Consider the following 27,923-nt stretch of genomic DNA (forward strand, 5'->3'; position numbering starts at 1 on the left):
AAAATGCAGCTGGTTACCGCATACCCTGGAGGGACAGTGACCTGCCACAGACAAGGTGAGGCAGGCAGACAAAACAGTGGGCACCGCAAATGAACAGGCAGGCACGGAGTGGTGCCTGGAGGAAAGCCTCTGACCTGGAGCCGAGGGAGAGCTGCTAGATAAACAAGCCATTATAAGAGGGTAATATTCCATCCTAGTGTGAGCGGAAGCTGGGAAGAAAACCAAATGTAGGCCTGATGTGGACTGCAGCTGGCAGGAAGGCTGCAGAGCTCGGTTCAAGGCAGGAGATCCTGCCCCTGTCCCTGGCACAGAACACAAATAGCACCACTGGATGTGGTGGGAGGAGGAGGAAGGAAAATCTATACATTTACGGGATGTGAAATGCAAGAAATTGAGGGAATTCGTCCAGGAAGGAGGAATGACACCATTAACATCAGTATTTATGGGCTTACAAGAAGATAAATGCATTTCAAGAGTAGCCTCACCCCAAAGAGAACTAACCACACAATTAAGATCAAGGCTACTGTCATAGACCTGGCTCTGCTTTGAAAAACAAGCTACAAAGGGAAGTTTGGGCTTTAATTAAAAAAAAAAAAAAATGTTCACGGAAATAAGAGAAACTTTAAGAAAACTTGTAGAACACAAAAATCACATTAGACTCTTCTATAATTCTCATAACAATAGAAACTTAACAATAATGGAGCTTATATTTGAATGCTTCATATGCACGGGAGAGAGTTTAAGCATTTTGCATATATTAACTCACATGATCCTCATAACAATTCCGCTGGGTAGATACTATTACCGCCCATTTGAAGCATAAGGTAACTGAAGGAAATCTAGGTTAAGTAATTCCCAGGGCTTGCTCTTGTAAGACATCTGAGCTTGGATTCACATCCAGGCCCTCAGCTGCAAAGCTTATATTCCTCAGCCCATGAATACTGCCTCTGGGTATGCAAAAATCACCTTTGCCTTCAGGAAATAAGGCTCACATTTTTAAGTGAACACTAAAGTTGATATAGTGGGGAAGGCGGGGAAGGCAGGGAAATCTGGAGCTGAGACAAAGGAGTGGGGAAACATACTATGGGTTCAGAGGACCTATCCACAAACCTGTTGTTCTCTGTACCTCTTCACACTGTTCAAAAATTGACTACACCGAAGAGCTTGAATTTATGTGACTATATTTGCTGATATTTAATTCCAAGTTGGAGCTAAGAAAATTCTAAAATATTTATTCATTTACTTAAAATAATAAACCCATATGTTAATGTAATATTTTAATAATATTTTCTAAAACAAAAAAACTAGTGTGAAGAGTGACAAATCTCTAATGAATGGCTTGATAGAAGATAATTGCATCCTTATTTCTGCTTCTGTATGCAATCTATCATGAGATGTCTTCGCTAAAGCATAGGAAGAAGTTGGCCTCATATAGACTCATAGTTGGAAAAGGAACTACTTCACAAATTCTGCAAAGGTCTTGGGGACCTTCCGGGGCCCCAGGACCACTGGTCTAGAGAAAGGACTCTAGAGTTAGACCACCTGGATTTGAAACCTGGCTCTGCCACTTAATAGCTGTTTGGTCTAGATCCATTTGGCTCAGATTATCTCATTCTGTCATCTATAAAATGGAGATACCAACAGTACCCACCTGATAGGTTTGCTCATGAGTGTTAAATTAATATTTATCAAATGCCTAGAACAATCTCAGAGCATAAATGTTATATGTTAGATAAATAAATAAAATGACCTGGCTTTGCAAGAAGCATCTCCGCCAGAGTAACATCTCTGTACTGAATTGTACGTTCTGACAGCTGAGACAATGACAGGGATCACTTGAGCGAAAGTGATCAATTACACCCATGTTATAATAGGGATAATTATAATAGGGGCTTCAGTAAATTGAGAAATCAATTGAGATACACACTTCAACTTCATGGGAGCTAAGAAAACATAATCATTTGAATCTCTACTCCTCTGAGGATGGATAGCAGCATCCTTTCAAAACCCTTTCATGTTCAAAGTCACGTCAGACAGGGGAAATTCTTTAATGTAATTTCTGTTGCATTTTGGCTATAAAAACATGTCGAGAAGTTGTTAAGCTGACAAATTCCAAGGTATCTCTTAATGACAAAAAGTGGGTGAATAGTTATAAAGGCTCAAGAGTTAATGTTATTTTAGGGTTAAGTTAAATATATTTTTACTTGTGCAAATTTTTATCTATTTCATTTTTAAAAATTGATAAAGGTCATTCAGGAGGTGATTTGAGAACACAGAATTTGTTGTAGATATCTTTCTTATTTATATTATTTCTATATATGATGAAATACATATAAAATTCTTCCATTCCATCCTACTATACCTTTCACATATTCTTTGACGTTTTATTCCCTCCATCAAATATGAGTTGTCTTTTAGATAGCATCGGAATCATAGGATACTAGTAGCTACTTCCTCTGTCTCTCTACACCCACCTCCCTAAAACTACAGGCGGCTGACCCACTGATATTACTATGACTTTTTTGCTCTTCATCAACGGTCAAAGGGTGGTCTTCAGTCCAATGGCCTGGTTAACTGGGAATTGCCATATATGGCTTATCATTTTTAAGAAATTATAATATTGCAGAAAGCATTTTATATGAGAATTATATTAAACACAATCTAGAATGTAAAACAGCACCGTAACACCATATTGAATATAGTACATTTCATGACTCAGAAGACGCATTATAGTTGTGCCACAATCCCCAAAATCTGTCTTTTCAATATTACCCCTATGCAGGAAACATGTGAAACTAGCAATTAATAGTATAAACACCAACTTAGGAATTCTGTAAAGAAGTTAGTTAGAATGTGAAAACACCGCTGTGCTTCTAGAACCATACTGCCCGGTTCATCATGACACTCCTGGTCTCTCCATTTATAAACTTGGAAATACCATCCTTTACCTTCTTCAAGGGTGGCCAGGAAGATACAGTGAATTTTTAAAGCATGCCTATGAAGTTCCATGAACTTGTTGGTGATAGTGGACTAGCAAAAGAAAAATTAGAAGAAAGAAAACTCATTCAAAAAAATCACAAGAAAATACGCACAAATATTTAATCTCAGGATAGATTTTGCATAAAAGAACAGGAAAAACTCATAAATGACCAAGTTGACATAACTATGACAAAATTTCTACATGTTAATAACATCTTAAAGAAACTGAAGAGGCTAGGGCCAAAAAAAGAACAATATTTGCAACAAATGTGACAGGTAGAGGGTTAATTCGTAAAAGATCTCTAACATATTGGGTTTTTAAAAATATCCCAATAGAAAAAGAAGCAAAGCACCTTCATAGGTAACTTATTGATAAAGGTAATGTATATATATGTTTAAAAGTTAACTCCACTAGCAATTAGATAATAAAATGTAAACAATGAGATATGTAAAATCTATCAACTTGGAAAAGGTTAGGCCAAAACAAAAAACCTAATTCTTGAAGTTTATGAGATGTGTACCCCCATGCAGTGCTAGTATACAATAACTTCGGAATGTTCATCCATTTAAACACCACATAACATTATAGCAAGTAGTGATTCCAGTTTAAGAAATTTAGCAGAAACATTACCAAAGATCCTGTACCAAAATATTTGTTACACATATGTCGAAAAGTCAGTAATAACTAATAAATTATAGTAGATCCATATGGCACAATATTATACCATCGTTAAAAATTTCATTTATATGCAGGCTGGATGCGCTGGCTCATGCCTGTAATCCAAGCACTATGGGAGGCAGAGGGAGGCAGATTGCTTGAGGCCAGGAGTTTGAGACCAGCCTGGCCAACATGGGGAAACTTCGTCTCTAGTAAAAATACAAAAATTAGCTGGGCATGGTGGCCTGTAATCCCAGCTACTCAAGAGGCTGAGGCAGGAGAATTGCTTGAACTCAGGAGGTGGAGGTTGCAGTGAGCACCGAGATGGCACCACTGCACTCTATCCTGGACAACAGAATGAGACTGTCTAAAAAACAATTATTTTTTACATACATATTAAAACGTCAGAAAAATGTCAACAATGAAGTAGGTTAAAATCATGTTATAAAGTGTTTCTCTTTTTCCAGAGAAACATGTAAGAACAAAGAAAAAAGTAGAAAGGAATAAACTGCAGTTTTGGCAAAGGTTATTTCTGGATAATAAGATTATAGATGGTTTTTATTTTGTACAGTGGGCAGATATTCTTATGATTAGAAAAAATAAATGAAAGGTTTAAAAATGGGTTACACTTGATATAAACTAGACTGCAGCTTCATAGATATAATTTAAACAAAACGTTTATTTAGTCAAGCAATTCATTAGCTGGTTACTGGTAGACTGCATTAAAAATACCAAATAGTTTGAATATATTTACAGTTGGCCCTTGAACAATTAAGGGGCAAGTGATCCTGTACCACTCCCCATCTGCATAGTTGAAAATTCACATGTAACTTAACTTCCCAAAACTTAACTACTAGTAGACTATTGTTGACTGGAAGCCTTACCAATAAACACTTGATTAACAAATATTTTGTTTATGTATTATGTATTGTATTCTTAAACTAGAGAAAATATTAATATTAAGAAAACCATAAGGAAGAGAAAAGACATTTACAGTATTATACTGTATGTATTGATACCATAGCTTGACATCATCTATTTACAAGATGAATCATCTGTCTAAAACTGTGGGTACATATCAAGCAATTTAACCTTTTCTTGTAACATCATGGCTTTTCTCTGCTTCTTGGGAGCACGTCCAGCATCACTAGTGACCCTTCATGTTAGTCCCATGGTACTATTCCAGGTTTATGGTATGCATCACACACACAGAAAAATGAGAACCATGAGAGATCACTTTTTACTGTGAAACACAATTTACTGGAGTGACCATCAGCTCACTCAGAGATGATTAGTGTCCTGAGGAGTTTTAAGCAGATACTCCCAACACTTGAGCTCATCCCAATAGCAATACAAGGTGGCTACAAATTTCTTATAGTACAGTATGTACTACAGTTAATTTTATGCATTTATGATTTCATACACCATCTTTATATTTCTTTATATTCCTCTCAACTGCAAGTGGCACCATGTCCAGACTGTGTTTGTGTGCCTACGTTTCGATAAATTTTAGGTTTGTTTGTGTTTATGGTACTAAATGATAGAACAGACTAGTATCTACATATATTAATGACATACCTTTATTCTTTTTTTAGATATTTCTAGCTAGTTTGAGTTTTTTCAAATTGTCACAAATGTCCAAAAAATTTTTCTAATATATTTATTGAAAAAAATCCACAAAAGTGGACCCACACATTTCAAACCTGTGCTCTCCAAGGATCAACTGTAATTCCTTTTCTCCATAACATTTCAGTAGTATCAGAACTACGTTAATGCTCAGTACCTCCTGTGTACGGATTATATCAGGAGGCTGAGCTGTGGATGAAAGAGATTTTAAAAAGAAACAGTAGTGTGATTTGAAACTAAATAAAAGAGAAACATCTCGCCTAGAGAGCATGTCAGTCGTAGTCCAAACCTTTCCAGCATGTACAGGCTGAACACTCCAAAATGAAGGTCTACTGCTTATTGCTGAATTGTTGGTAGTCTCATTGCCCCCAGGATTGCAGAGATGCTTCACTTTCAAAAAAAAATCCATTAAAATTAGTTCAAAGAGGACACTAACATGGTGTTAGAGGGTCATTTTTCAATGTTGTGGGTGGAGGAGCGAGACACTTAGAGTAACTCCCATTATGGTTAATGAGAGTTGAGCATCTAGACTCATCTAAATCCCCTGAGGGTTTAATTTAAAACCACTATGGCAAAGCAACTCTAAGCCATGCATGAACAGCAGCATTTTTCACACACCTACCTCTTCCCAAGTACCAAAAACAGTAGAAATAATAAAGGTGTGTTTGTTTGGTTGGGTTTGATTTTTACTACCATGCCTCATAGAAGAGAAAAAAAAAGGAAAAAGGCTCATATCAAATGCCTATAAATTTTTTGGTTTATTTTAAATCAAGGGTGTTATTTTAATGCCATTTTTAAATGACTAATTTAAAATTGAGTCTGGGTTTTTCCAGTTGCTATGTGATGTTCACATAGAAATGCAGTATTTTTTTTAATTCCATTTAAGCTTCAGTTTTACAAATTTAGGGCTACCATTATATAATGTCCATTCCAAGACCCATGCCCTTGATCAACCTTAAGTAAGGCACCAGGATAATGGACAATAAAAAAAATAATAATTATTATTATTTTTTTTGAGGCGGAGGCTTGCTCTGTCTCCCAGGCTGGAGTGCAATGGCATGATCTCGGCTCACTGCAAGCTCTGCCTCCCGGATTCACGCCATTCTCCTGCCTCAGCCTCCCGAGTAGCTGGGACTACAGGTGCCCACCACCACACCCAGCTAATTTTTTGTATTTTTAGTAGAGACGGGGTTTCACTGTGTTAGCCAGGATGGTCTCGATCTCCTGACTTCGTGATCCACCCACCTAGGCCTCCCAAAGTGCTGGGATTACAGGCATGAGCCACTGTGCCCAGCCAAAAATTATAATTATTATACCACGCTTCCAATATGCCAAATTTATTCATTCTTCTGACTTCCATATCACCTTGTTTTAATTCTCTCACAAGAGCCCAGGAGGCAGGCAAATACCTGTCTTCATAGCAGAAAATACCTTTATCTTCACATGAGCAAATCAAACAAAAAAGAATAAATGACCTAAGTTTCCCCATATGGGACTAAAATACATTTCTCCAATTCCCTGTCCAAAGCTCATTTGCAGTTTTGACAAGTACAAATGTTTTGTACCCAAAGACAGTAAATGAGGCAGTAGAGCCATTGGCAGGCAGAGCTCTTTCTTCTCCCATGTACATTCAACAATACCAGAAACAGGACTGAGAGAGCCTTGTAACCATCATTTCCATGGTTTGAGTTTTGTGGTAGGGTCAGGGAAGGCCTCTGTGTGTAAGTGATGACAAGGGAACAGGAATTGAAAGGAGGAAAACCAGGGACCCTGTGTAGGTCAGAGGGTGGCAGGTGAAGGTCAGAGGAGTGTCAGATTTTACTTTAATTGAAAGAAACAGCAACAGCAACCAGAAGTTTTTTTTTTTTTTTTTTCTGACACAGAGTCTTGCTCTGTTGCCTAGGCTGGTTGTGCAGTGGCACGATCTGAGCTCACTGCAACTTCTGCCCCCCTGAGTTCAAGCAAGTATCGTGTCTCAGCCTCCTGAGAAGCTGGGATTAAAAGTGCCCACCAGCACACCTGGCTAAGTTTTGCATTTTTAGTAGATACAGGGTTTCACCATGTTGGCCAGGCTGGTTTCCAACTCCTGACCTCAAGTGATCACCTGCCTCAGCCTCCCAAAGTGTTGGGATTACAGGCATGAGTCACTATGCCCAGCCAGAAACAACCATAAGTTCTTAATGCAAAGGAACAACCTGTTCTTGTTGCTGTATTTTTAAAAATCTATGTCAGCTACATAGTGGTAGACTGGAGGATGGATAGTGGTAGACTGGAGTTGCGGGAGTGATAAACAAGGAAACCTGAGAGCTCACTGCACCCAGTTCAGACAAGATTTGGCAGGAGTAGTAGAGATGTTGAGTACCAGACTCAGAACATATTTTTGAGAAACAGCCTCCATGTGCATTGGAAGGATGTTTTGAGAATGCTGTCAATTACATATTCTGGCATCATCTCCTTGAGGAAGAATTCACAGAAAATTGCCTGATCTCTGGTGTTGTGCACATTTCTGCATTTTTCTGAACAATCAGCCTATTTTTACCTCAAGAATTGATGCTCTTTCCTTATTTAGGTTGGTGATAGAAAGCTCAGGGCCAACTTTGTGACCCATCTGTTTTAGTTTGTTTTCAGGCTGCTAAAGACACACCCAAGACTGGGTAATTTATAAAGAAAAAGAGGTTTAATAGACTCACAGTTCCACGTGGCTGGGGAGGCCTCACAATCATGGCAGAAGTCAAAAGGTACATCTTACACGGCAGCAGGCAAAAGGAAAAATGAGAGCCAAGTGAAAGGGGAAACTCCTTATAAAAACAGCAAATCTCGGGAGACTTATTCATTACCACAAGAACAGTATGGGGGAAACCATCCCCGTGATTCAATTATCTCCCACGGGCTCCCTCCCATAACATCTGGGAATTATGGGAGCTACAATTCAATATGAGATTTGGGTGGGCACACAGCCAAACCATATCACTATCTCTAGCAAGTATATAAACATTTTATATCTATTTGATGCACTAATCTCACTTTTGGTCCATCTTACTTTCCTTTTACTACTTCTTGAATTTTGTAGTTTGCTTTTTTTTAAAGCACTTAAATCTTACTCTACTTTATCGTAGTCACCTTAAATCATGTTTTAAAAATTCTAGGAAATAAATGAATAAACAAACTAAAATTGTCTAATGGAAATTGCCTTGATTATTATAGAAATAATAAATCAGAAGAAGGTTTCATCAAAGGGATCATCAGAAAGAAATAGAGACCTACAAAAGGGCATGTTATGTAAGGCAACCTGTATGCATGGGAAGCCAAGACGATAAGGCCATAAAAACTTGACTAAACTGAAGAAATTGCTTACAGAGCTGCTCCAGACTTCCTGAGGAAGGCAAGACAGTGGCATATACAATCTTGGGAAATCAAATCTCACGAGCCGATGAGTTATCAAACGCTTCTGTTAGATTTCTCTCAGCCGAGGAAATAACTGATTTCATCAGCCTGGCTGGAATCCACATGGAAATCTATGAAACCTGTGCTGGGCATGGGAGGGGTTGAGTATTTTTCATGCTCAAACCACCTGTTACTTCTCTCTCTTTCAAAGTAGGCCACTTTGGAATGATGAATATTAGTTATGTCTCCAAGCATGTGTTCATGTGTGTTAGGTACATAGAAATCCTGGTTGACACTATGTTAACCATTGCAGTATACTGCCTGGTGTGAGAACTTACCACATTATTCTACTTGTTAAATGAGGACCGTTGTCCTCTTTTATCTTTAGAGCTAAAAAGCCAACATGGTCAACCAGGGTCACTCATCTAGCAAATATTCATTTAACAAATATTTACTGAACACCTCCTATGAGCCTGGCCCTGCCCAGGCAGAGGAGATGCATTCATGAATAAACCTGAGAATCATCCCTGCCCTCAGAGAGCTCACATTCTAGTCAGCCTGAAACACACACACACACACACACACACACACACACACACACAAATAAATTATATAATAATTTAGTGTATAAACACTACAAAGGAACGTCATGTGGTAGGGGTGCAATTTTAAGATAATGGGAAAGACTATTCTGTGACATTTGAGCACAATCTAAATAGAGGTCTGAAGGAGTTGAGTGAACATAGCATATGTACATCTGGGGAATTGGCATTCCACGAAGAATAAACAGCTGCTGGTTCAAGGGCTATGAGGCAGCAGTGTGCTTAGAATGTTCAACAAACAACAAGGAATCTAGTGTGGTTGGATCTGAGCGAATGTGGGGAGCTTTGAAAGTTGTATGTAGCTGCTGTAACAAATTACCATAAATCGGTGGCTGAAAACAATAGCCATTGATGCTGTCATGGTTTTGGAGGCCAGCGTGGCATCCAGGTGTCAGCAGGGCCACGCTCCCTCTTTGCTGCTCCAGCTTCTGATGGCTGTCAGCATTCCTTGACTTGTGACCACATCACTCCAGTCTCTGCCTTCACGATCATGTTGTGTCCTCCTTTTCTCCATGTAATCTCCCTGTCTCACTCTTGTAAGGACACTGCCATTGGATGTAGGATTTGCCTGGCTGATCCAGGATAATCTCCCCACCTCAAGGTGAGATACTTAACTCACACATCCACAAAGACCCCTTCCCTAATAAGGTACCATTCACAGGTTTCAAGGATTGAGATATGGACATCTCTTTTGAGGGATCCCCATTCAACTCACTACAGGAAAAATAGTAATAGATGAAATCAGAGGGGCAGTGGTTGATGGCAGGGGGTGGATGGAGGAGAACAAGTAGGAAACTTGTCAATCACTGTGATAACTTTGGCTTTAGTTAGAAGAAGGTAGGAAGCCACTGTGGGGATAATGAGAGAAGTGACATAGATTCAACAAGTTTTAACAGGATCACTCTGGCTGCTGCCATGCAAAAAAGTTCCAATAGCATTTAATCCTTACATTGATACTTTGTTGGCTTAAGAGCATGCCAAATTTAGATTAGAAATGAAAAAGAAAATGAGAAGAACCTGACATACAGATCTTCAGAAAATATTTAATAATTAAATGAATATTCCTCTACCTAACCATCCTGTTTTAAAGCAAAATTAAATTTATCCCATAAATATTTATCAACCATCTAATATATGCAAGATTCTGACTCTAAGAATTAAAGCGATCACACCCTACCTAATGTGGTATTGACTGACAACCCCTTTTTTTTTTAAGATTTATGTCATCTCTTTGTGTAAACAATAATTGAAGAATCTCAACTTAGTGGGACAAAGACGTGCTACCATTATATTCTTTGCCATTACTTTTCCAGCCACCCTATGTTGAATCCCTTTCTGGCTCTTTAATAATATCTTGGGCAGAACGTATAACTATGTAGTCACTTTCCATAATTGTAAATCTCTCCATTTTAAAATTCTAGTCTTGGTTCTTTTAAAATTTTATATCCTACCAAGCACAGACTTGAGATGCAACTTTTATTACTTAGAGCTCTCTACAAGTGTTTCCCCCATAGTGAGGCTAAGCTATGCTAGCGTTAAAGGCAGAGTGGTCTTAGGTATCAGGTTGCCTGTCAACAGGTGACAGGTGGCCAGGTGTGGTGGCACATGCCTGTAATTCCAGCACTTTGGGAGGCTGAGGTAGATTGCTTGAGCTCAGGAGTTTGAGATCAGCCTGAGCAACATGGTGAAACCCTGTCTCTACAAAAAATGCAAAAATTAGCTGGGCGTGGTGGCCCGCACCTGTAGTCCCAGCTGCTCAGGAGGCTGAGGTGAGAAGATCACTTGAGTCCTGGAGCTCAAGGCTGCAGTGAGTCAAGGTTGTACCACTGTACTATAGCTTGGATGACAGAGTGAGACCCTGTCTCAAAAACAAAAACACAAAATGAAACACACAACACATACACACACACACACACACACAAACAGGTGACAGGTAAGTGTCCCTGGTCTAGCTCCAGTTCCATCTGCTGGGAGCCTCTGCAAATACGGTAGTCTGCACTGGTGAATTAACAGACATGTTTTTTCCAGGAAGGTAGTAAAGTCTCGCCCCCTTTTGTTTCTGAGGATCCATTTACAAAAGGACAGCCATGTCTCCCTTTTAGGTCTGCCGGTGTTCCATGACCCAATCCCCTCTCTGGAGAGGCCAGCACCTCAGTTGGCCCAGCATCTACCTGAGCAACCTAGTGGTGCCTGCCTCCTACTCGGACATTCATGGTCATTTACAGGAACCGGGGGACCTGCTGAGGTTGGTGCTTCTGGGCTTCTTCAAAGGGCTACCGAAAAGGTGAAATAGTGTAGAAAAGTTGTTTTCATCTTTTTTCCTAGGAACGCTACTCCTCTTCAGTGACTTCTTGCTCTGCTACTACAGGCCTCTCCAACAAGCCTCCCCTGCCCCACCCTACATTCAGGAATGCAAAGATGAGAAGCAAGCACTCTTGTGTGCTCATGTACAATTCCAAACTCCACAGAGCACATGGGAAGCTCTCCAAAAGCAATTGTACCTCCCTGCACTCCCAGATCATGACAGTGCCTGCATCAGCCTGCAGGTCCTACAGCTTCGTAGCATCAAGCCAAAGAACAAGATGCCAGTGTCATTTTGTGGAAAGCATCCCCCAAGGGATGTGACTTTCGAGGCAGTGGGAGTAATTATTCCAGAAGAGGGAAGAAGAAAGCATCTCTACACTCCTCATTTCAACTGTCGATCTTTGCCCTCACGAATCCTCTCCCTTTGCAGTTTGGGGGCGTGGAGGTATGTTTCAGTGAGGTAGGAATGGTTCTGCTGCTGCCTCTCAGTAATGTGGATGTGGGGAGCATCTGTCCCCAAATGTCAGCATTCCTGCTTAGGCCTTAGCTGTTTATCCCACGGAAATATGAAAAGTTTCACTCAACATCTGCTGCACTCCTGAACTTCAATTACATTACTGCAGATATGGCTCCCTGAGAGATGGCTTCTAGAGTCATTTGGTTCCTAAACAGAATAGAAAATACTAACTAGTATTCTAGGCCTCTGCATGTGAAACACTCTAGATTTTCATGTAATTCCTGTTGATTTATTTTTATCTTGACACATCTTATTTAACAACTATTAAAGCAATCATCTTTGGTGAATGGAAGGGTATCATGGCTAACTTTTAAAGTATTAGCACGTAAATCTCTTGAACTGAAAATTAATCTTAAAGATAAAAAGAAGTTCTTGATAACTTCAGGCATTTCAAAACCTATCAGAAAGGAGAAAAATTGGAGAGCCAGATGAATTTAGCTCCTCCTGGACCCATTTTATCTCAGAGCAAATTATGCTGCTAGCCAAGCTAAACTGCCTGGCCCCATATAGATGGCAGTGGAGAGTAAGGCTTAAACCTTCTAGACTTTCAGAAGTCACTAAGGTTGGTCTTATTCTTAAATGATAATGAAGCTTACAATAAAATAATAAAGCCACTAACAGCAAAACGCCCATAAAAATATAAATGGCAGAGTAAAGATTTAGGAAAATACAACACTAGAAAGTGGGGCTAATGGGAAAGGTTTAAACTCTAGGGAAAAGAACTTCTCAGGACACCCACCCCACAGTACATAGATGTTTGCAGCATATGTGAAATGCAACTGGAGAAGGTGAAATGAACAATGGAATGAGAATCAAAAGTCCTGGGTAAAGCCCAGACTCCCATGAACTAGAGCCACCATTGGTCTGTGCCTCAGCTTTTCCATTCAAACCACTTATAGGCCAATGAGGATAGAACAATTTTTGTTTCAGAAAGGTTCTTGCTCTGCAGCCCAGGCTAGAGTGCAGTGGTGCAATCACAGCTTACTATAACCTTGAACTCCTGGGCTAAAGCAATCCTCCTACCTCAGCCTCCCTAGTAGTTAGGACTACAGATGCATGCCATCACACCTAGCCAATAAGTTTTTCTGGTAGAAAAGGGTCTAGCTATGCTGCCTAGGCTGGTCTCAAACTCCTGGTCTCAAGTGATCCCCCTGCTTCAGCCTCCCAAAACTCTGGGATTACAGGTGTGCACCACTGTGCCTGTGTGAAACAAAATATTGACTCCAATAATGCATTGTTAGTCATAAAATATAATTTTAATTATTTAAAAATATTATCTTAATGTAAGATATTAGTTATATGTATATAAATATACTCTCCACTGCCACAGTTACCCCAAACACATATACAAAAGGAAAAGAAAGGAAGGAAGGAAGGAAGGAAGGAAGGAAGGAAGAAAGGAAGGAAGGAAGGAAGGAAGGAAATTGCCTCAGTATCCCCCATGCTACAAGTAAGCTTTCCCTTAAACCACTATTAGGAGGCTAAGTTCAGTGTGAGGAAGATGACCATTTGCTACAAAGAAAGAGTTCTGTTGGTCTTAATTAATCAGCTAATCTACAACTATGCTTGACTTAATGGTCTTGAAGAACAAAGAACATGCTTGGTCTTAGGAATATAAAGGAGCTTCTTCCATCTGTTTTTCTCCCTCTAAAATCTCCCTCTAAAATCTACTGAGACCATGTGCATTGGCATGTCCATTCCTGTTATTACTATATTGAAATACAGAAGTATTACTTATTACCCTTGCGTGCTGCTCACCACCTCTTTTCTTCCTCCCCTGGGACTCTCCAGACCTCCCCACAATGCACAAATTAATAGGCTGATGTCTGGCACAGTAGAGAGCTTTCAGGAACCACCTTTGACACTGGTCAGTACCACCTGTCATACTAATTGTTACACATAAACATAACTCCACTGCCTAAGACATATCCACCCATATCCTGACCCCCAACTGCAGGTAGATATAAGCTAAACCAAGGCTCCTGAAATATATTTAAAGCCTGTAGTAGAAATCTCACAAAGATAGTTTAGATTGCAAACTACTTCAGATATCTGGTATTGTAGAGGTTTTTAAGGATAAGTCCAATGTAGGATTTGTGCCCAGAAGCTATTTGCAAATTTATGGTTATTTTTTCAGTTAATTAGTTTGAGAAAGGAAATAGCAGCTAAGTAAATAAATTAGATCATTAATTTGCAATAAATATAAATTAATTATGCTAATTCTAAGAGTTGAACACATATACGAATTATGTATATATAATAAAAATAAAGAATATACATAAGACTCTATTAGGAGAGGAAACCTATCTTGACTGTTGTAAAAAAATCCACGTATATGTACTCAGTAGATTTTAAGTTTTGATATGTGCATGAAATATAAAACAGTAAGTAACTACCTACTGATGTTCAAACAAATCTATTTTCATTCCAAATGGAAATTAGAATATATTCTGCATTATTTGAGTTAATGACATGACACTTCTTATAAATAATGATGTATTATTATTCCATTCATTACTTCTAATTATATTCCTTAGCAAGTGCGATGCCTGCAACACCATGACCAGTCTTTTCCTGTTCCTTAAAATCTGATGACTTGCATGGAAAGCAGGTCAAAAATATGCCCAGAATATAATGAACAGAGTTCAGTGATTGTTAAGCATGACAGTTTAAAACTACTTGAAAAAGTTACTGTGGAAATAAATAGAAATGGTGAACGGCTTTCCACATTACAGGATACCCACAATAGCAATATAAGAAATATTCGAAGTGTTGTCTAGATACATATAATTATCATTCTACCATTTGCTAGAATTGGAGAAAGAACATCCCTAATATCCCTCTCCCCCAACATACATACACATTAACAGAATTACATTCTGTGTAGATCCGCAGATCGTAAAGATACACATTTCTGGTTGCAAAAGTGACTCTACAGCCTTTATGCAATTCTGAGAAATGTACCTGCTAAAAGTCCTAATGAAAATGACAGCTGAATTTTTCTCCTGTAATGCATAATCAGGTCAGGCCAGCCCACCCCATCCCATGCACAGCACGGTCTGGGGCTAGAAGGTAAAACATAGTATGGAAGACAGGTCAAGATCAAGGAAAGACAGTTAAAACTATCATTAAGCAACAGGGACCTAGTAATCCACAAGGCTACTTTGTACATACATATCCTCACCAGAGAGCAGGCAGCAAGGAGCCAGAAGAGTCAAGGAAGAGAAGGCAGATAGCAGGAAGTAGTCTAGATGAGGTCTAGAGACCAACATGTACATGCCTCAGGAACAGTGTTTCATGGGTACGTCACCTTCATTTTGAAGGGGCCAGGGCAAAGTGCACAAAGTCCACACATTTTTCTCCATCCAATTTCAAACCTTCCTTGCACACATACAAAGTACCTACTTAATTCCTTCAGCATCAGGTTCCAACAATCCATCGTTCTATGATAAAAAATAAAGATGTCAGTCTCGGCTCCAGAAACAAAAAATAAACTTGGGAGAGGAAGAGACTAGCAAGGAGGGCTTCCCCTTCCCCTCTAGTGCCCATGACAGTTACTGCCTTCTGACCCCACGTGCAGCCTGAGTCCTCAACCTTGGCAGCTCACTACCAACGGATCAGCTGGTATGTAAGATAAAATGAATTTGTTTTCTGCATTGTAATTCTTTAGATGGCAAGTCAAGATGGATGATGGTCACACCAAGTTTGTCTTACAATGGGAGTTGGCAGGATTCTTTGTGGTGGATTTTAGACACTGAAAAAAGATGTTGGTCAACTTTGAATGATGACAGCGTTGAATAACTTCCTTTGTTCCCATTGTCCAGTGCTATCAGAAGCTGCTTGTAGCTGGTGGCCATGTACTCTAATAACCCAAGGGTAGGTGCACATTCATATGGAAACCTTTCCCACAGAAGTAGGAAAAAGAAAGCTCCAACTTAACAATCACTGCTAAATGCACGTCTTTGAACACAATAATCTGCCAAATGAAGTCAAGAAAATAATGTGACCACAAGAAAACCAACTTGCCCCACTACAATGGACAGCAATATTGTCTTTGAACATTTCTCCTCCAAAAGCTCTTAAGCTGGCTAATATACAACAAGCATGCACAGAGCAAAGACAAGACATGTGCTTAGGGAAATTTTAAGAGCAAAAACCTATCTTTAGCTATAAAGATATTAAAATAGTGCTTGTGCTCATTTTACTTGTACAGGAAGGTTTGAAAAGAAACTCTTTAGAGAAATGAAAGATCACTAATAACTGCAGTTTCCTGAACAATTAAAGGAATTCACAAGATTACAACCTACTGAGGAAATGACAAATATTTCTGATTTTTATGGAAGGACTAAAAGGGCACTTTTATGTATAGCATCTATTCTGTAAGAATCACTGTTAAGTAATGAAGCTATTTTTATTATTTTTCCACTTATTTCAGGAACACTCAACATGGTAATGGTCTGAAAACTGGGGAAACTTAACATTGCTCTTTGGAAAGTTAATATTCCGTATTAAAAGATATTTGTCAGAGTTTTCTTTTTTACCTTTTGAATTTGGATCTTGGAGCACAGTTTGCATGGTAGCCAACTTTTTATTTCTAATGTGTCAGCAGAAATGTTCTTTAAGTTACCTAGTCTAATTCTCTCACAAATATACTTTGTAAGGCTGTCCCTACATGCATCATCCTAATGTTGTATGGCCCTGGTAACATTCTGCGTGAGATGGTCTTGATTGGAAAAATCTGCTCTTTTTAATAACTGATTCAATAAACTGTTGATGTATGATTTGTAGAATACAGTATGATCAGTGAGCAAGGTTTCTGTCATTACACACCCTATTCAATTCATCCACAAATGTTGCTGTGTCTCCCTCATGTTGCAGCTCCTTATGCCATTCAGAATAGCAATGCAGAGATCAATACACTCTCTGCTGAAGACAACAGAACAAATGAATAATTTTATTTACAATAAAAGCCCCAGTCTTCAAATGGATACCACTAATGTTTAAATTAATTTTCATGCTCAACTCAAGAAGAGAGATAGACACAGCACAAAGCAAAGGGAGTGGGGGTAAGGAGAAGTATTAGCCATAATGGTTCAAATTTATTTAAGCCATGAACAATAGCTGGGCTGCACTGAGACACAGGAATAAAATGTTTGCTGCAGAATTCTGAATGTGTACTCTTCAAAATGATTCTGTCACCAAGAAACTCTGAAAAGCATTTTCCAGTAACAAGAAATTAATGGATTAAAGACATTCTGACATATTCTTCTAAGTGTTGCACCACAGAAGCCAAAGCCTGTTCAATAAGTTTTAAACAGTGTTGGCAAGGAATAGAAGTGTTTGCTTCAGGTGGGAACAAGGAGGGACTGAAGTGGCTGTTTTGAGAATGAAGCAAACCATCCTGCTTCAAAAGCGTATCTTTGGCCTCTGATTTGACAGTTCTTTTTCTTTCTCTGAAAGCTATGAAAAAGTCAGTAAGCAAAGTCATAAGAAATAAGTGTTGGTGAGGGGCAGCAAAATGTTATAAGAGAGACAAGTTCAAAGATGACATTTACAAGCCTCTCATGAATGGCACACTCCCCAAAGGGCACCTGAATGCCATTTTTAAGAAGAATTCATCAAACATACAAAATAAAATGTTCCATTTTACATAAACATGCCAATATACGGCCCTTAAAACACAGATTGGTCCATTCACAAATTAACATGTAAAGAAATGGCAAAGAACCTTCTCCCATCTGCCATCAATTCATTCACTGCTTTTAGATTTAACTCCCTACACTCACACACTTGTAAACAGAATTGTAATGGACAAAGGATGAAGGGGAAGCTGGGAAAACCTAGCTTGGACATGATACTGAAACATCTGGAAAAAAGTGGTGACAAGACTTGGCCTTGGGGATGGGAATCGGGAAGAAGTGGGATTTCGGCACATCCTGTCTCTCTATTCTGTTAACTGGAAAAATGCATATGCTCCTGATGTTTCCAGCTTCACTTTAGATTCAGTGAACAGAGTACATTTGGATGCTAAGAAAAAAGAGATGTGCAAGAGCAGGTCCCGTCCATAGGAAGGAAAGACTCAGTGCAGAGACAAATAGGGATGCACGTACTTTGTATATGAGGCAGACTGGGCTATGTGTTTGGTCTTGGTACCTGGAACAGAGTATGAGCTCAGTAATAAAGTACTGAATGAATCAACATGAGAATAAGGAAGTGAGTGTCACAAACAAAGAGGACAGAGTTTTGTTTTGTTTTTTTCCCTAGGAGCAGGGGACAGTTATCAAAGCACTTCAGATGAAATGAAAAGGATGGGGAGAATCTCCAGTTGAGGTGAGGGGCAGGAGAAAGTATAGTAAAGTGATAGTACAACACATATTCAGGGAACAGCCGGAAAGGAGACTGAGCCAGTATAATGAAGGTCCTTAAAAACTATTCTAAGGAATTTGGACTTTATCCTCAAAAAACAGACATTCCTTATTGGTTTATTAACAAGGGAAGAGAAGAATGATATGGTCAGGGCTGTGGTTCAGATAAAGTTATAGGCTACATTGGAAAAGCCCAGAGGCAGGGAGACAGCATAAATCTAGATGAACCACACCTAACGGCTAGACTAGGGCAGGCAGGAGAGAACACTGGAGGAACATAAAAGCCCACTCCAGACATCTCACCATTTATTTATGAAATGTTAGTGGACAGAGCTATCCACATCTTCCACTCTCAAGTCTCAGGACAAAAGACTAGAGCTTTCTGCAAGCAAAGGAGTACCTTATTAAGATGCGTCTCCCAGTTGTAACATGGCAGAGTTTATAAAGGTAAAGTGAAATAAAAAGTTACAAAATCATCACATAAAAAGCACTGTCTGAATACATTGTCTACTGGCCCTGAGACGGTTTTAAATACTGCAGCTGTTAATTAGCCTTATAGAGTATAATGATTTTTAAAAAGCTCTGGTTCCTATTGTTCTTATAATCAGAGAGGGTTGGATCCTTCTTGCTACCTTCCAAACAAACTGAAGTGTGTTAATTTTAATAAAATATTCTCCAAGCCCTTGGTATTTACTCAAATATACAGTAACTGAACAGGGTTCATTTCCCAAATGGTGACACCAGTGCCATCCAGAAAGAAACGAGTTGTCATTCACTACTTGCTCACTATTCACTACAGATATTTTCCTAGACATAGACATTTCTACTTTTCTTGAGTTCAAACTCAGGTATGCCCTGGTTTTAGACATCACTTTTTCTGAGTTTGTTAAAAAGTCTGAAATATCAAATTACTCTCAAGATATGAGTAAAAAAACTACAAAGCGGAGTTCATTCCATTATTAACCATTTTAAAAAGTGGCCAACATGGCAAAACCCCATCTCTACTAAAAATATAAAAATTAGCTCAGTGTGGTAGTGCCTGCCTGTGGTCCCAGCTACTTGGGAGGCTGTGGCATAAGAATTGGTTGAACCCGGGAGGCAGAGATTGTACTGAGCCAAGATTGTGCCACTGCAACTTAGCCTGGGCTACAGAGTGAGACTCTGCCTCAAAAGGAACAACAACAACAAAAAAGTGGTACATCTCTGTGACCTCTAATTTTCATAGGAATGAGAGTGAGTTTAGACAAACGGATCTTGTCTAAATTCACATTTTCATCCCAGGTCACTTTATTTATTTTCTAAAAGTCAGTTAAAGCTGGCACCTAGAGAGAGATGGCATTTAAACCATATTCTTTTAACACCTGAATTTACAGACATTTTGCTTTTAAAAACCCCAAAGGAAAAAGTCCACTACAAACTTACAGCAAAATAAAATGTTACTTCAAGAAATTCAGGTCTTTTAAAAGATTTCAATAAACAATTGGTATTAAAATTAAAAATTGTGCTGTTTTCTAGGGCCTTTCTAAATCATTCTAGTGTTTTTTTTAATAAACAGAAGAAAATAGTTTTCTAATATTATTTAGACTCATTTAAAAGAAGAGTTTTAAATATTAAGAAAAGCTTACATATTTACTAGATTATTGCTTATTAGTTTTCTAAATTAATACAATTTATTTGACTAGAATTTGGATTCCAGAAATTTGGGAGTCTATAATACAATCACAATTATCTTTTGGTACATGTTTTTCTTATTTGCATTTTTTTTTTTAGCATACAATAGTTACGTGGCTAGAAAGGAAGCTTGTTCATAAAGTTCTCAAGCACTTTCCACATTTTCACTGGAAAAAAAATGTAGCTTACTCTGAAAAACCTCTTGGCATATTTGTACATTCAGAATTACTAAGAAATTCATTTCAAAGCAAAATCATGTCTCAGCGTGGAAAATACTTATTATCTGAAAATATCAAATTTTATTCTGTTGCCTTCTGCATGGCAAACTAAGTTAAGGAGGAAAGAGAAAAACATCCTGAAGAGTCCGTACAAAATTCATATGCACACAATCAGGAGTGAAACTTTCAACAACATAAAGATAACTTCCCAAGCATTTCACCAATACTTGTTATTCCCACTGCAAAAGAATAAAGCTCCTACTGAAGTCTATAGGAGGAAAGACTACAACTCAGTGGTCAGAGGGAAATAAAACAACTCCACCAATGACACTGGTCAATGATCTGCAAGCTGGTATTTTTCCCAAGAGAAAATGCTATTTCAGGTCCTAATATTTTTTTTAAAAAAACTGTAAGTATATCTATAATATAAATTTAATTAAAATGCACAACTTGTATGATCTCCAAGAGGTAAAGCAACAAAGTCAGTCTCAAATCCTCACATATCTTACTTCCACATCACAAAGGCACCACTCAATCTACTATTAAAATTCACAACAGATAAGCTGAAAACCAAGTGCCCGTGATATTCACTGGGCTCATTTTAGAAGCACCTATTTATTTACTCAGCTATGGTAGTGAAAAGGTCAAGCAAAAATTCACCTCCAAAGCCACGGTTGCTAAGCAACTCTCTTCAGAAGTTCTGCAACATTGATCAAGCATATTACTGGTGCCACCAACTGGATTCAGAATAAATATGAGTAACATCTTACCTGGTGTCTTCAAAGTGGGAGGGAGATGGATTCTTTATTTACCTTTTTGGACAGACTGGAGGCCAATCTTGTATTTATATTCATTTGGCTGGTTAGGCTCAGAAGACTTTTATTTTCCCTCTCCAAAAAAAAAAAAAAAAAAAAAAGGATACGTCCTGGTACCACAGGTTTCCTATTCACAAGAGCGAAGGACAGTTCTGTTTTGAGAAACACCACAGAGGGCTTGATGAGATGTTGGCCAAATCTGAACGACATGTCCTCACAGTTGAAGTCTAAAAGAAAAGACAATGGATAGTTATAAAATTCAATTAAGAAACTCAGTTCATATACCACCTTAAAGAAAGCAAATTCCATTACTACAGATTCTTAGTTGCAGAGAGGATGCCATTGAAATTGTTCCTCATTGAATGTTCACCAAGATGCATTCTGGGCAAGTCTTTCTAAAATACTCCACTCTCCCTACCAGTGTTTCCTTGATTAGAGTTAGCAATTTTCAAGCAGAAGCTTGCACGTGGACAATAAAACAGCTTTTCCCCTTCACTCCCTCTGCACTTCACGGTGCCACCTTAACTCAAATCCACAAGGCCCTATTTGTCAGCTACTTATTTTTACCCATCTATTTTGTCATGTCTGCTAAGCTGAAAATTTTCATTAAGTATTAACTATAAACCTTCTAATTCTTAAATGCTTCTCTCAAATGGTTTTGTGTTCATATAATAGCAATTTAGAGCAAGTACAAACACTGTCTGACCTTGCCTACAATTACAAAAACATGAGCACTTCCAGAGAACTATTCTAGTAAAATCTCCAAAATAAAGGAGAAAAAAAAATTTTTTAAAAGAAGGAAGGAGCAAAACGGAGTTCAAAACTAGAACAATTCCTGGTTGTAATAGGGCCACAAAGCAGCAAGGTACCTGAAATGTTCTGCATCTTCCTTTTGAGGGAAAGCCATGGGGGGCCGGGGGCAGGAAAGGGAGGCTGAAGGGAATTTGGCACATGGCACAGCTGAGACAAGCCAAATCCATCTAGCACCAAGGAATGACTTTTCAATCAGGTGGATGCCAATACATAACAAAGTTACTTTGTGAATGACTAAGACACACTTTGTGAATTACTAAGAAACACCATCCCTAGAAAACTACTTCCTTTTTCTAATTTGGGAACAGCCTAGTATGAAACTGAGGAACATGGATCAATCTACAGAAAAACAGAGAAAGGATTACAAAAAGGATGAAATTAGAAAATAGTTGGCTATTTGTGATACTGTGAAATATGCATTTGGTTTTCAACCCCATTTCCTGGCACACAACTCCTAAAATCCTTAGAAACTCCAAAGTGATGACTTTTTGTATGCTAATGATTGACTGGTGTCTAGCAGCCTCTAAGAGTCTAGGTAGCTTCAGGATGCGGTTGATCACAAGAAGGACCAAGCACATTTATACACCAATAACAGACAACAGAGAGCAAAATCATGAGTGAACTCCCATTCACAATTGCTTCAAAGAGAATAAAATACCTAGGAATCTAACTTATAAGGGATGTGAAGGACCTCTTCAAGGAGAACTACAAACCACTGCTCAACGAAATAAAAGAGGACACAAACAAATGGAAGAACATTCTATGCTCATGGATAGGAAGAATCAGTATTGAGAAAATGGCCATACTGCCCAAGGTAATTTATAGATTCAATGCCATCCCCATCAAGCTACCAATGTCCTTCTTCACAGAATTGGAAAAAAACTACTTTAAAGTTCATATGGAACCAAAAAAGAACCTGCATTGCCAAGTCAATCCTAAGCCAAAAGAACAAAGCTGGAGGCATCATGTTACCTGACTTCAAACTATACTACAAGGCTACAGTAACCAAAACAGCATGGTACTGGTACCAAAACAGAGATATAGACCAATGGAACAGAACAGAGCCCTCAGAAATAATGCCACACATCTACAACTATCTGATCTTTGACAAACCTGACAAGAACAAGAAATGGGGAAAGGATTCCTTATTTAACAAATGGTGCTGGGAAAACTGGCTAGCCATATGTAGAAAGCAGAAATTGGATCCCTTCCTTACACCTTATACAAAAAGTAATTCAAGATGGATTAAAGACTTAAATGTTAGACCAAAAACCATAAAAACCCTAGAAGAAAACCTAGGCAATACCATTCAGGACATAGGCATGGGCAAGGACTTCATGTCTAAAACACCAAAAGCAATGGCAAGAAAAGCCAAAATTGACAAATGGGATCTAATTAAACTCAAGAGCTTCTGCACAGGAAAAGAAACTACCATCAGAGTGAACAGGCAACCTACAGAATGGGAGAAAATTTTTGCAATCTACTCATCTGACAAAGGGCTAATATCCAGAATCTACAAAGAACTCAAACAAATGTACAAGAAAAAAACAAACAACCCCATCAACAAGTGGGCGAAGGATATGAACAGACAGTTCTCAAAAGAAGACATTTATGCAGCCAAAAGACACATGAAAAAATGCTCATCATCAATGGCCATCAGAGAAAATGCAAATCAAAACCACAATGAGATACAATCTCACACCAGCTAGAATGGCGATCAGTAAAAAGTCAGGAAACAACAGGTGCTGGAGAGGATGTGGAGAAACAGGAACACTTTTACACTGTTGGTGGGACTGTAAACTAGTTCAACCATTGTGGAAGACAGTGTGGTGATTCCTCAGCGATCTAGAACTAGAAATACCATTTGACCCAGCCATCCCATTACTGGGTATATACCCAAAGGATTATAAATCATGCTGCTATAAAGACACATGCACACATATGTTTATTGTGGCACTATTCACAATAGCAAAGACTTGGAACAAACCCAAATGTCCAACAGTGATAGACTGGATTAAGAAAATGTAGCACATATACATGGAATACTCTGCAGCCATAAAAAAGGATGAGTTCATGTCCTTTGTAGGGACATGGATGAAGCTGGAAACCATCATTCTCAGCAAACTATCACAAGGACAAAAAACCAAACACTGCATGTTCTCACTTATAGGTGGGAATTGAACAATGAGAACACTTGGACACAGGAAGGGGAACATCACACACTGGGGCCTGTTGTGGGGTGGGGTGAGGGTGGAGGGATAGCATTAGGAGATATACCTAATGTGAATGACAAGTTAATGGGTGCAGCACACCAACATGGTACATGTATACATATGTAACAAACCTGCATGTTGTGCACATGTACCCTAGAACTTAAAGTATAATAAAAATATATATAAATAAAATAAAATAAAATAAATTAAAAAGAAAAAAGAAGAACCAAAGCAGGATTATAGGGCCGGAACATTCAGCCCCACTCCTCAATCTCCCAGGAAGAGAGAGGGGCTGAAGGTGAAGTTGATCACCAGTGGTCAACAGTTTAATCGGTCATGTTTACATAATGAAGCCTCTGTAAAAACCCAGAAGAACAGGTTTAGGGAGCTTCTGGATAGCTGAACACGCAGAAGTTCCTGAAGGATGGCTCGCCCTGGGAGAGCATGGAAGTTCCATGCTCTTTCCCCCAAACCTCACCTTATGCATCTTTTCATCAGTATCCTTTGTAATATTTGCTGTGATAAACTGGTAAACTTAAGTATTTCCCTGAATTCTTTGAGTTGTTCAAGCAAATTGATTGAACTCAAAGAAGGGACCATGGGGTCCCTGATTTATAGTCAGTCAGTTGGAAGTTCCAGAGGCCCAGACTTGCAACTGGTGTCTGAAAGTCAGGTGACAGTCTCATGGCATTGAGCCCTCAACCTGTGGAATCTGAGGCTGTCTCCAGGTACATAACATCCAAATTCTTCTGAAATGAATCAAAGGACATCCAGCTGGTGTCCGCTGCTTTGTGTGTTGGGGGGAAAGAAACCCCACACATTTGGTCACAGTAGTAGTCTTTGTTGATTGTTGTTGTTGGTGTGAAAGCAGAAGAAAAACATGTTGAGTGTATTTTTTTCCTTATTTTATATAGCACATGAATAATGCATGATTGTTTAATGATTCTAATATTCTCAATGACACAGAAGACAGAGAGCTGTGCAAGTGTCACTTACTATGGACGCACCTACATAGCCAGAACTGTACACATTTCAGGTACTAAAGAAATAAGATAGGAAGGTTTGCCCCAGTGGTACAAGATAATGGTTTTTAGAACATTTACAACCAGCTCATTAAAAACCCAACAGTTCTCAAGGTGACGTCCCTCCACAATAGCATCAGCATCACTTGGGAACTTATTAGAAATGCAAATTTTGAGGCCCCACCCCAGACCTACTGAACCAGAAACTCTGGGACAAGGGCCCAGCAATCAAGGCTTCCATAGCTGTCCAGGTGTTTCAGAACCACTGACCAAACCCAACTATCCTCCCAATCCTTGGGCCTTTTCCTACAGAATTCCTGCCAAATGGCTGCCTAGCATATGCTTGAATATGTCCAGTGATGGGAAGTTCATTACACATTCCTCCTAAGACAGTCAACTCTACAAATAACATAGTTGCTCTTTATACCAAGTCCATCTGTTTTTCATGACTTTATTCCTTGGGATCATATAAAACAAGTATCATGCAAGTGGCAGTGCTTCAGATATTTGGAGTTAGCTATTTTTCATTTTTTCTTGTTTTTCAAGAATAAAGATGGCAAATCACATCCACCATTCTACAAACAGCATTGATTCAAGTGACCTGTGATTATTTCCCTCCCCAGAATCTACTTCCTTAGAGTCTTAGCCGTACCACTTTGATTTTTTGCTTTTAGTAACACCCCACCATATTCTACATGTGGGGCTATTCGTACTACCTGGTTCTAGGGATGGGCAAGTGACCCAGGCACCCATAGTCCTTTGACATATGATTGGTTCGGGAGTGGACACAGGACACAAAATGAGCCAATCAAAGGCAAGGACATCCTTCAGAGTAATACTGCTATTAGTAACAATGCCACTTTCTTTCAACTGAGTTGCCAAACTGATAGACTATGAACCTGAAACAGCTACGAGTTTTCCTAAAAAAGAGCTGGCTTGATATGAGAGCCAATACTGAGGCAAAGACAGTGAAGACACAGAGACCCATACCTGATGACACTGTCTGAGCACATGGATCTAACATTGCCAGAAGAAGTCATGTACCAGAAGTTTCTTTCAGGATAATGGAATAGAATTGACTTAGCACAGGCTCTACTTGATGAGCTACTATTATCATGAGCCCATGAAAGGCTCTTCTTTTTCTTTTCACTTTTCCAATCATTTTCCTTTTTGTCCTCTGTGTTCAGTCCCATTCCCTCCCTTCCCACCACAGAAATTCACTTTTTCATAATTAATGTATTATTCAGAATCCTCTTTACATGTTTGTGTACATACATTTTTTGTCAAAAATACACAGGGCCCTTATACATAATTTTTAAATTTGTATATAAATTGTAGGTTTTAAATCCCATTCTTCTGTATTCTCTCAACATTGTTTTAGAAACTTATCCATGTTGCCATAAACAATTCCTTCACTGCATTCCACTGTAGTATTCCTTGCCCATTCCTCTAGTGCTGTAGAGCTAGCTTGATTACAACCTTTTACCACAAGTTACACTGTGACTACCATTCTTACACGTTTCCCTGGATTCCTATCTTAGCATCCCATTGTTGGGATTCAGGTCAGATACTTACTTAAATTTTCTAAAATATATGCACCAGCTTGCATGCCCAGCAGCAATACATTAGGATTTCTATTTTCCTACATCCTTACCAGCACTTGATAGTACTTCCTGCTTTCCAAGTTTTTAATTATTGAATGGTAAAATGGTGTCTCTTCCTTTTACTTCATGTGTCTCTAATAGTGTGATGTGTGTGTATATGCATGTTTCTCTTCTTATGAATTGCCAATTCACATACTTTGTCCTCTTTTATATTGCTCTCCTCCCTTCAATTTTCTAATTTTGTAGAGTCCCTTGTATATTCTAAATATTGATCATGGTCTATTAAACACAATAATTATATTTTCACCATCTGTTAATTTCTCTATTGTTCCCTCCACTGAACAGAAATCATTCATTTTGATGTATTCCAAGTCCATCAATTTTCTTTTTATAGTTTGTGCTCTGCAAATCTCTCCGAACAAATCCCTCTCTACCATAAGTTTGCAAATATATATATTCCTATATTTTCTTCTATCGACTTTATATTTTCATCCTTAACATTTAGGTATTTATTCCACTTAGAACTTTGTTTATAGTATGAAATACAGAAACGGCTTCATTTTTCTTTTTGTGAGCCAATTTTCCTAGTACCAATTCCTGGGAATGATTACAGTAAGTTCCCATATATACACAGGAATAAGTCTAGACTCCTTTCTATTCTGCTTCAGAGCCAGACGCTGTAGAACAGAGGTCACACATTTTTGCACATTTTTTTTTTCTCTAAAGGACCAGACACAGCAGGCCACACAGTGTCTGTTGCAATTACTCAACTTTGTCATGGCAGCATGAAAGCAGTATGAGTAGGCGTGGCTGTGCCCCAGTAAAACTTTATTTGAAAAAACAGGCAGCAGCCCAGATTTGGTTTATAGGGGGAGTTTGCCAGCTCCTGCTGTATGTTGTTAATGTCTAAAGAAAAACAGAGATCCTCTTCTGTATTTATTATCCCATATAAATTTTAGCCTCCACTCTGCCCCTTTCAAAAAAAAATTCTTAGATGTTGATTAGACTGAATTTAAATTGTAAGATGGGTGAGGGGAATGTGACATCTTCAAAATATTCAACGAAGCCATTTATGAATGCTGCATTTATGCTCTTTAATACCATAATAAAACTCTTGTAATAGAGTTTTAAA

The 27,923-nt window shown here is 38.6% G+C and overlaps 1 protein-coding gene across 10 annotated transcripts in view; it reads right to left on the minus strand.

Annotated features, from left to right (window-relative positions):
• The window catches only part of FHIT (fragile histidine triad diadenosine triphosphatase), a 1,503,390-nt gene that overhangs the window by 768,777 nt on the left and 706,690 nt on the right, over window positions 1-27,923 (minus strand). For all 10 annotated transcript variants that reach the window (XM_034956786.3, XM_063602792.1, XM_034956787.2 and 7 more), the window contains one exon: window positions 21,247-21,366. In XM_034956786.3, coding sequence (XP_034812677.1) covers window positions 21,247-21,349 — 103 coding nt within the window. In that variant the 5' untranslated portion in view covers window positions 21,350-21,366. The remainder of the gene's footprint in view (window positions 1-21,246; window positions 21,367-27,923) is intronic.

This window comes from Pan paniscus, chromosome 2, assembly GCF_029289425.2.
Source record: "Pan paniscus chromosome 2, NHGRI_mPanPan1-v2.0_pri, whole genome shotgun sequence".
Taxonomy (NCBI): domain Eukaryota; kingdom Metazoa; phylum Chordata; class Mammalia; order Primates; family Hominidae; genus Pan; species Pan paniscus.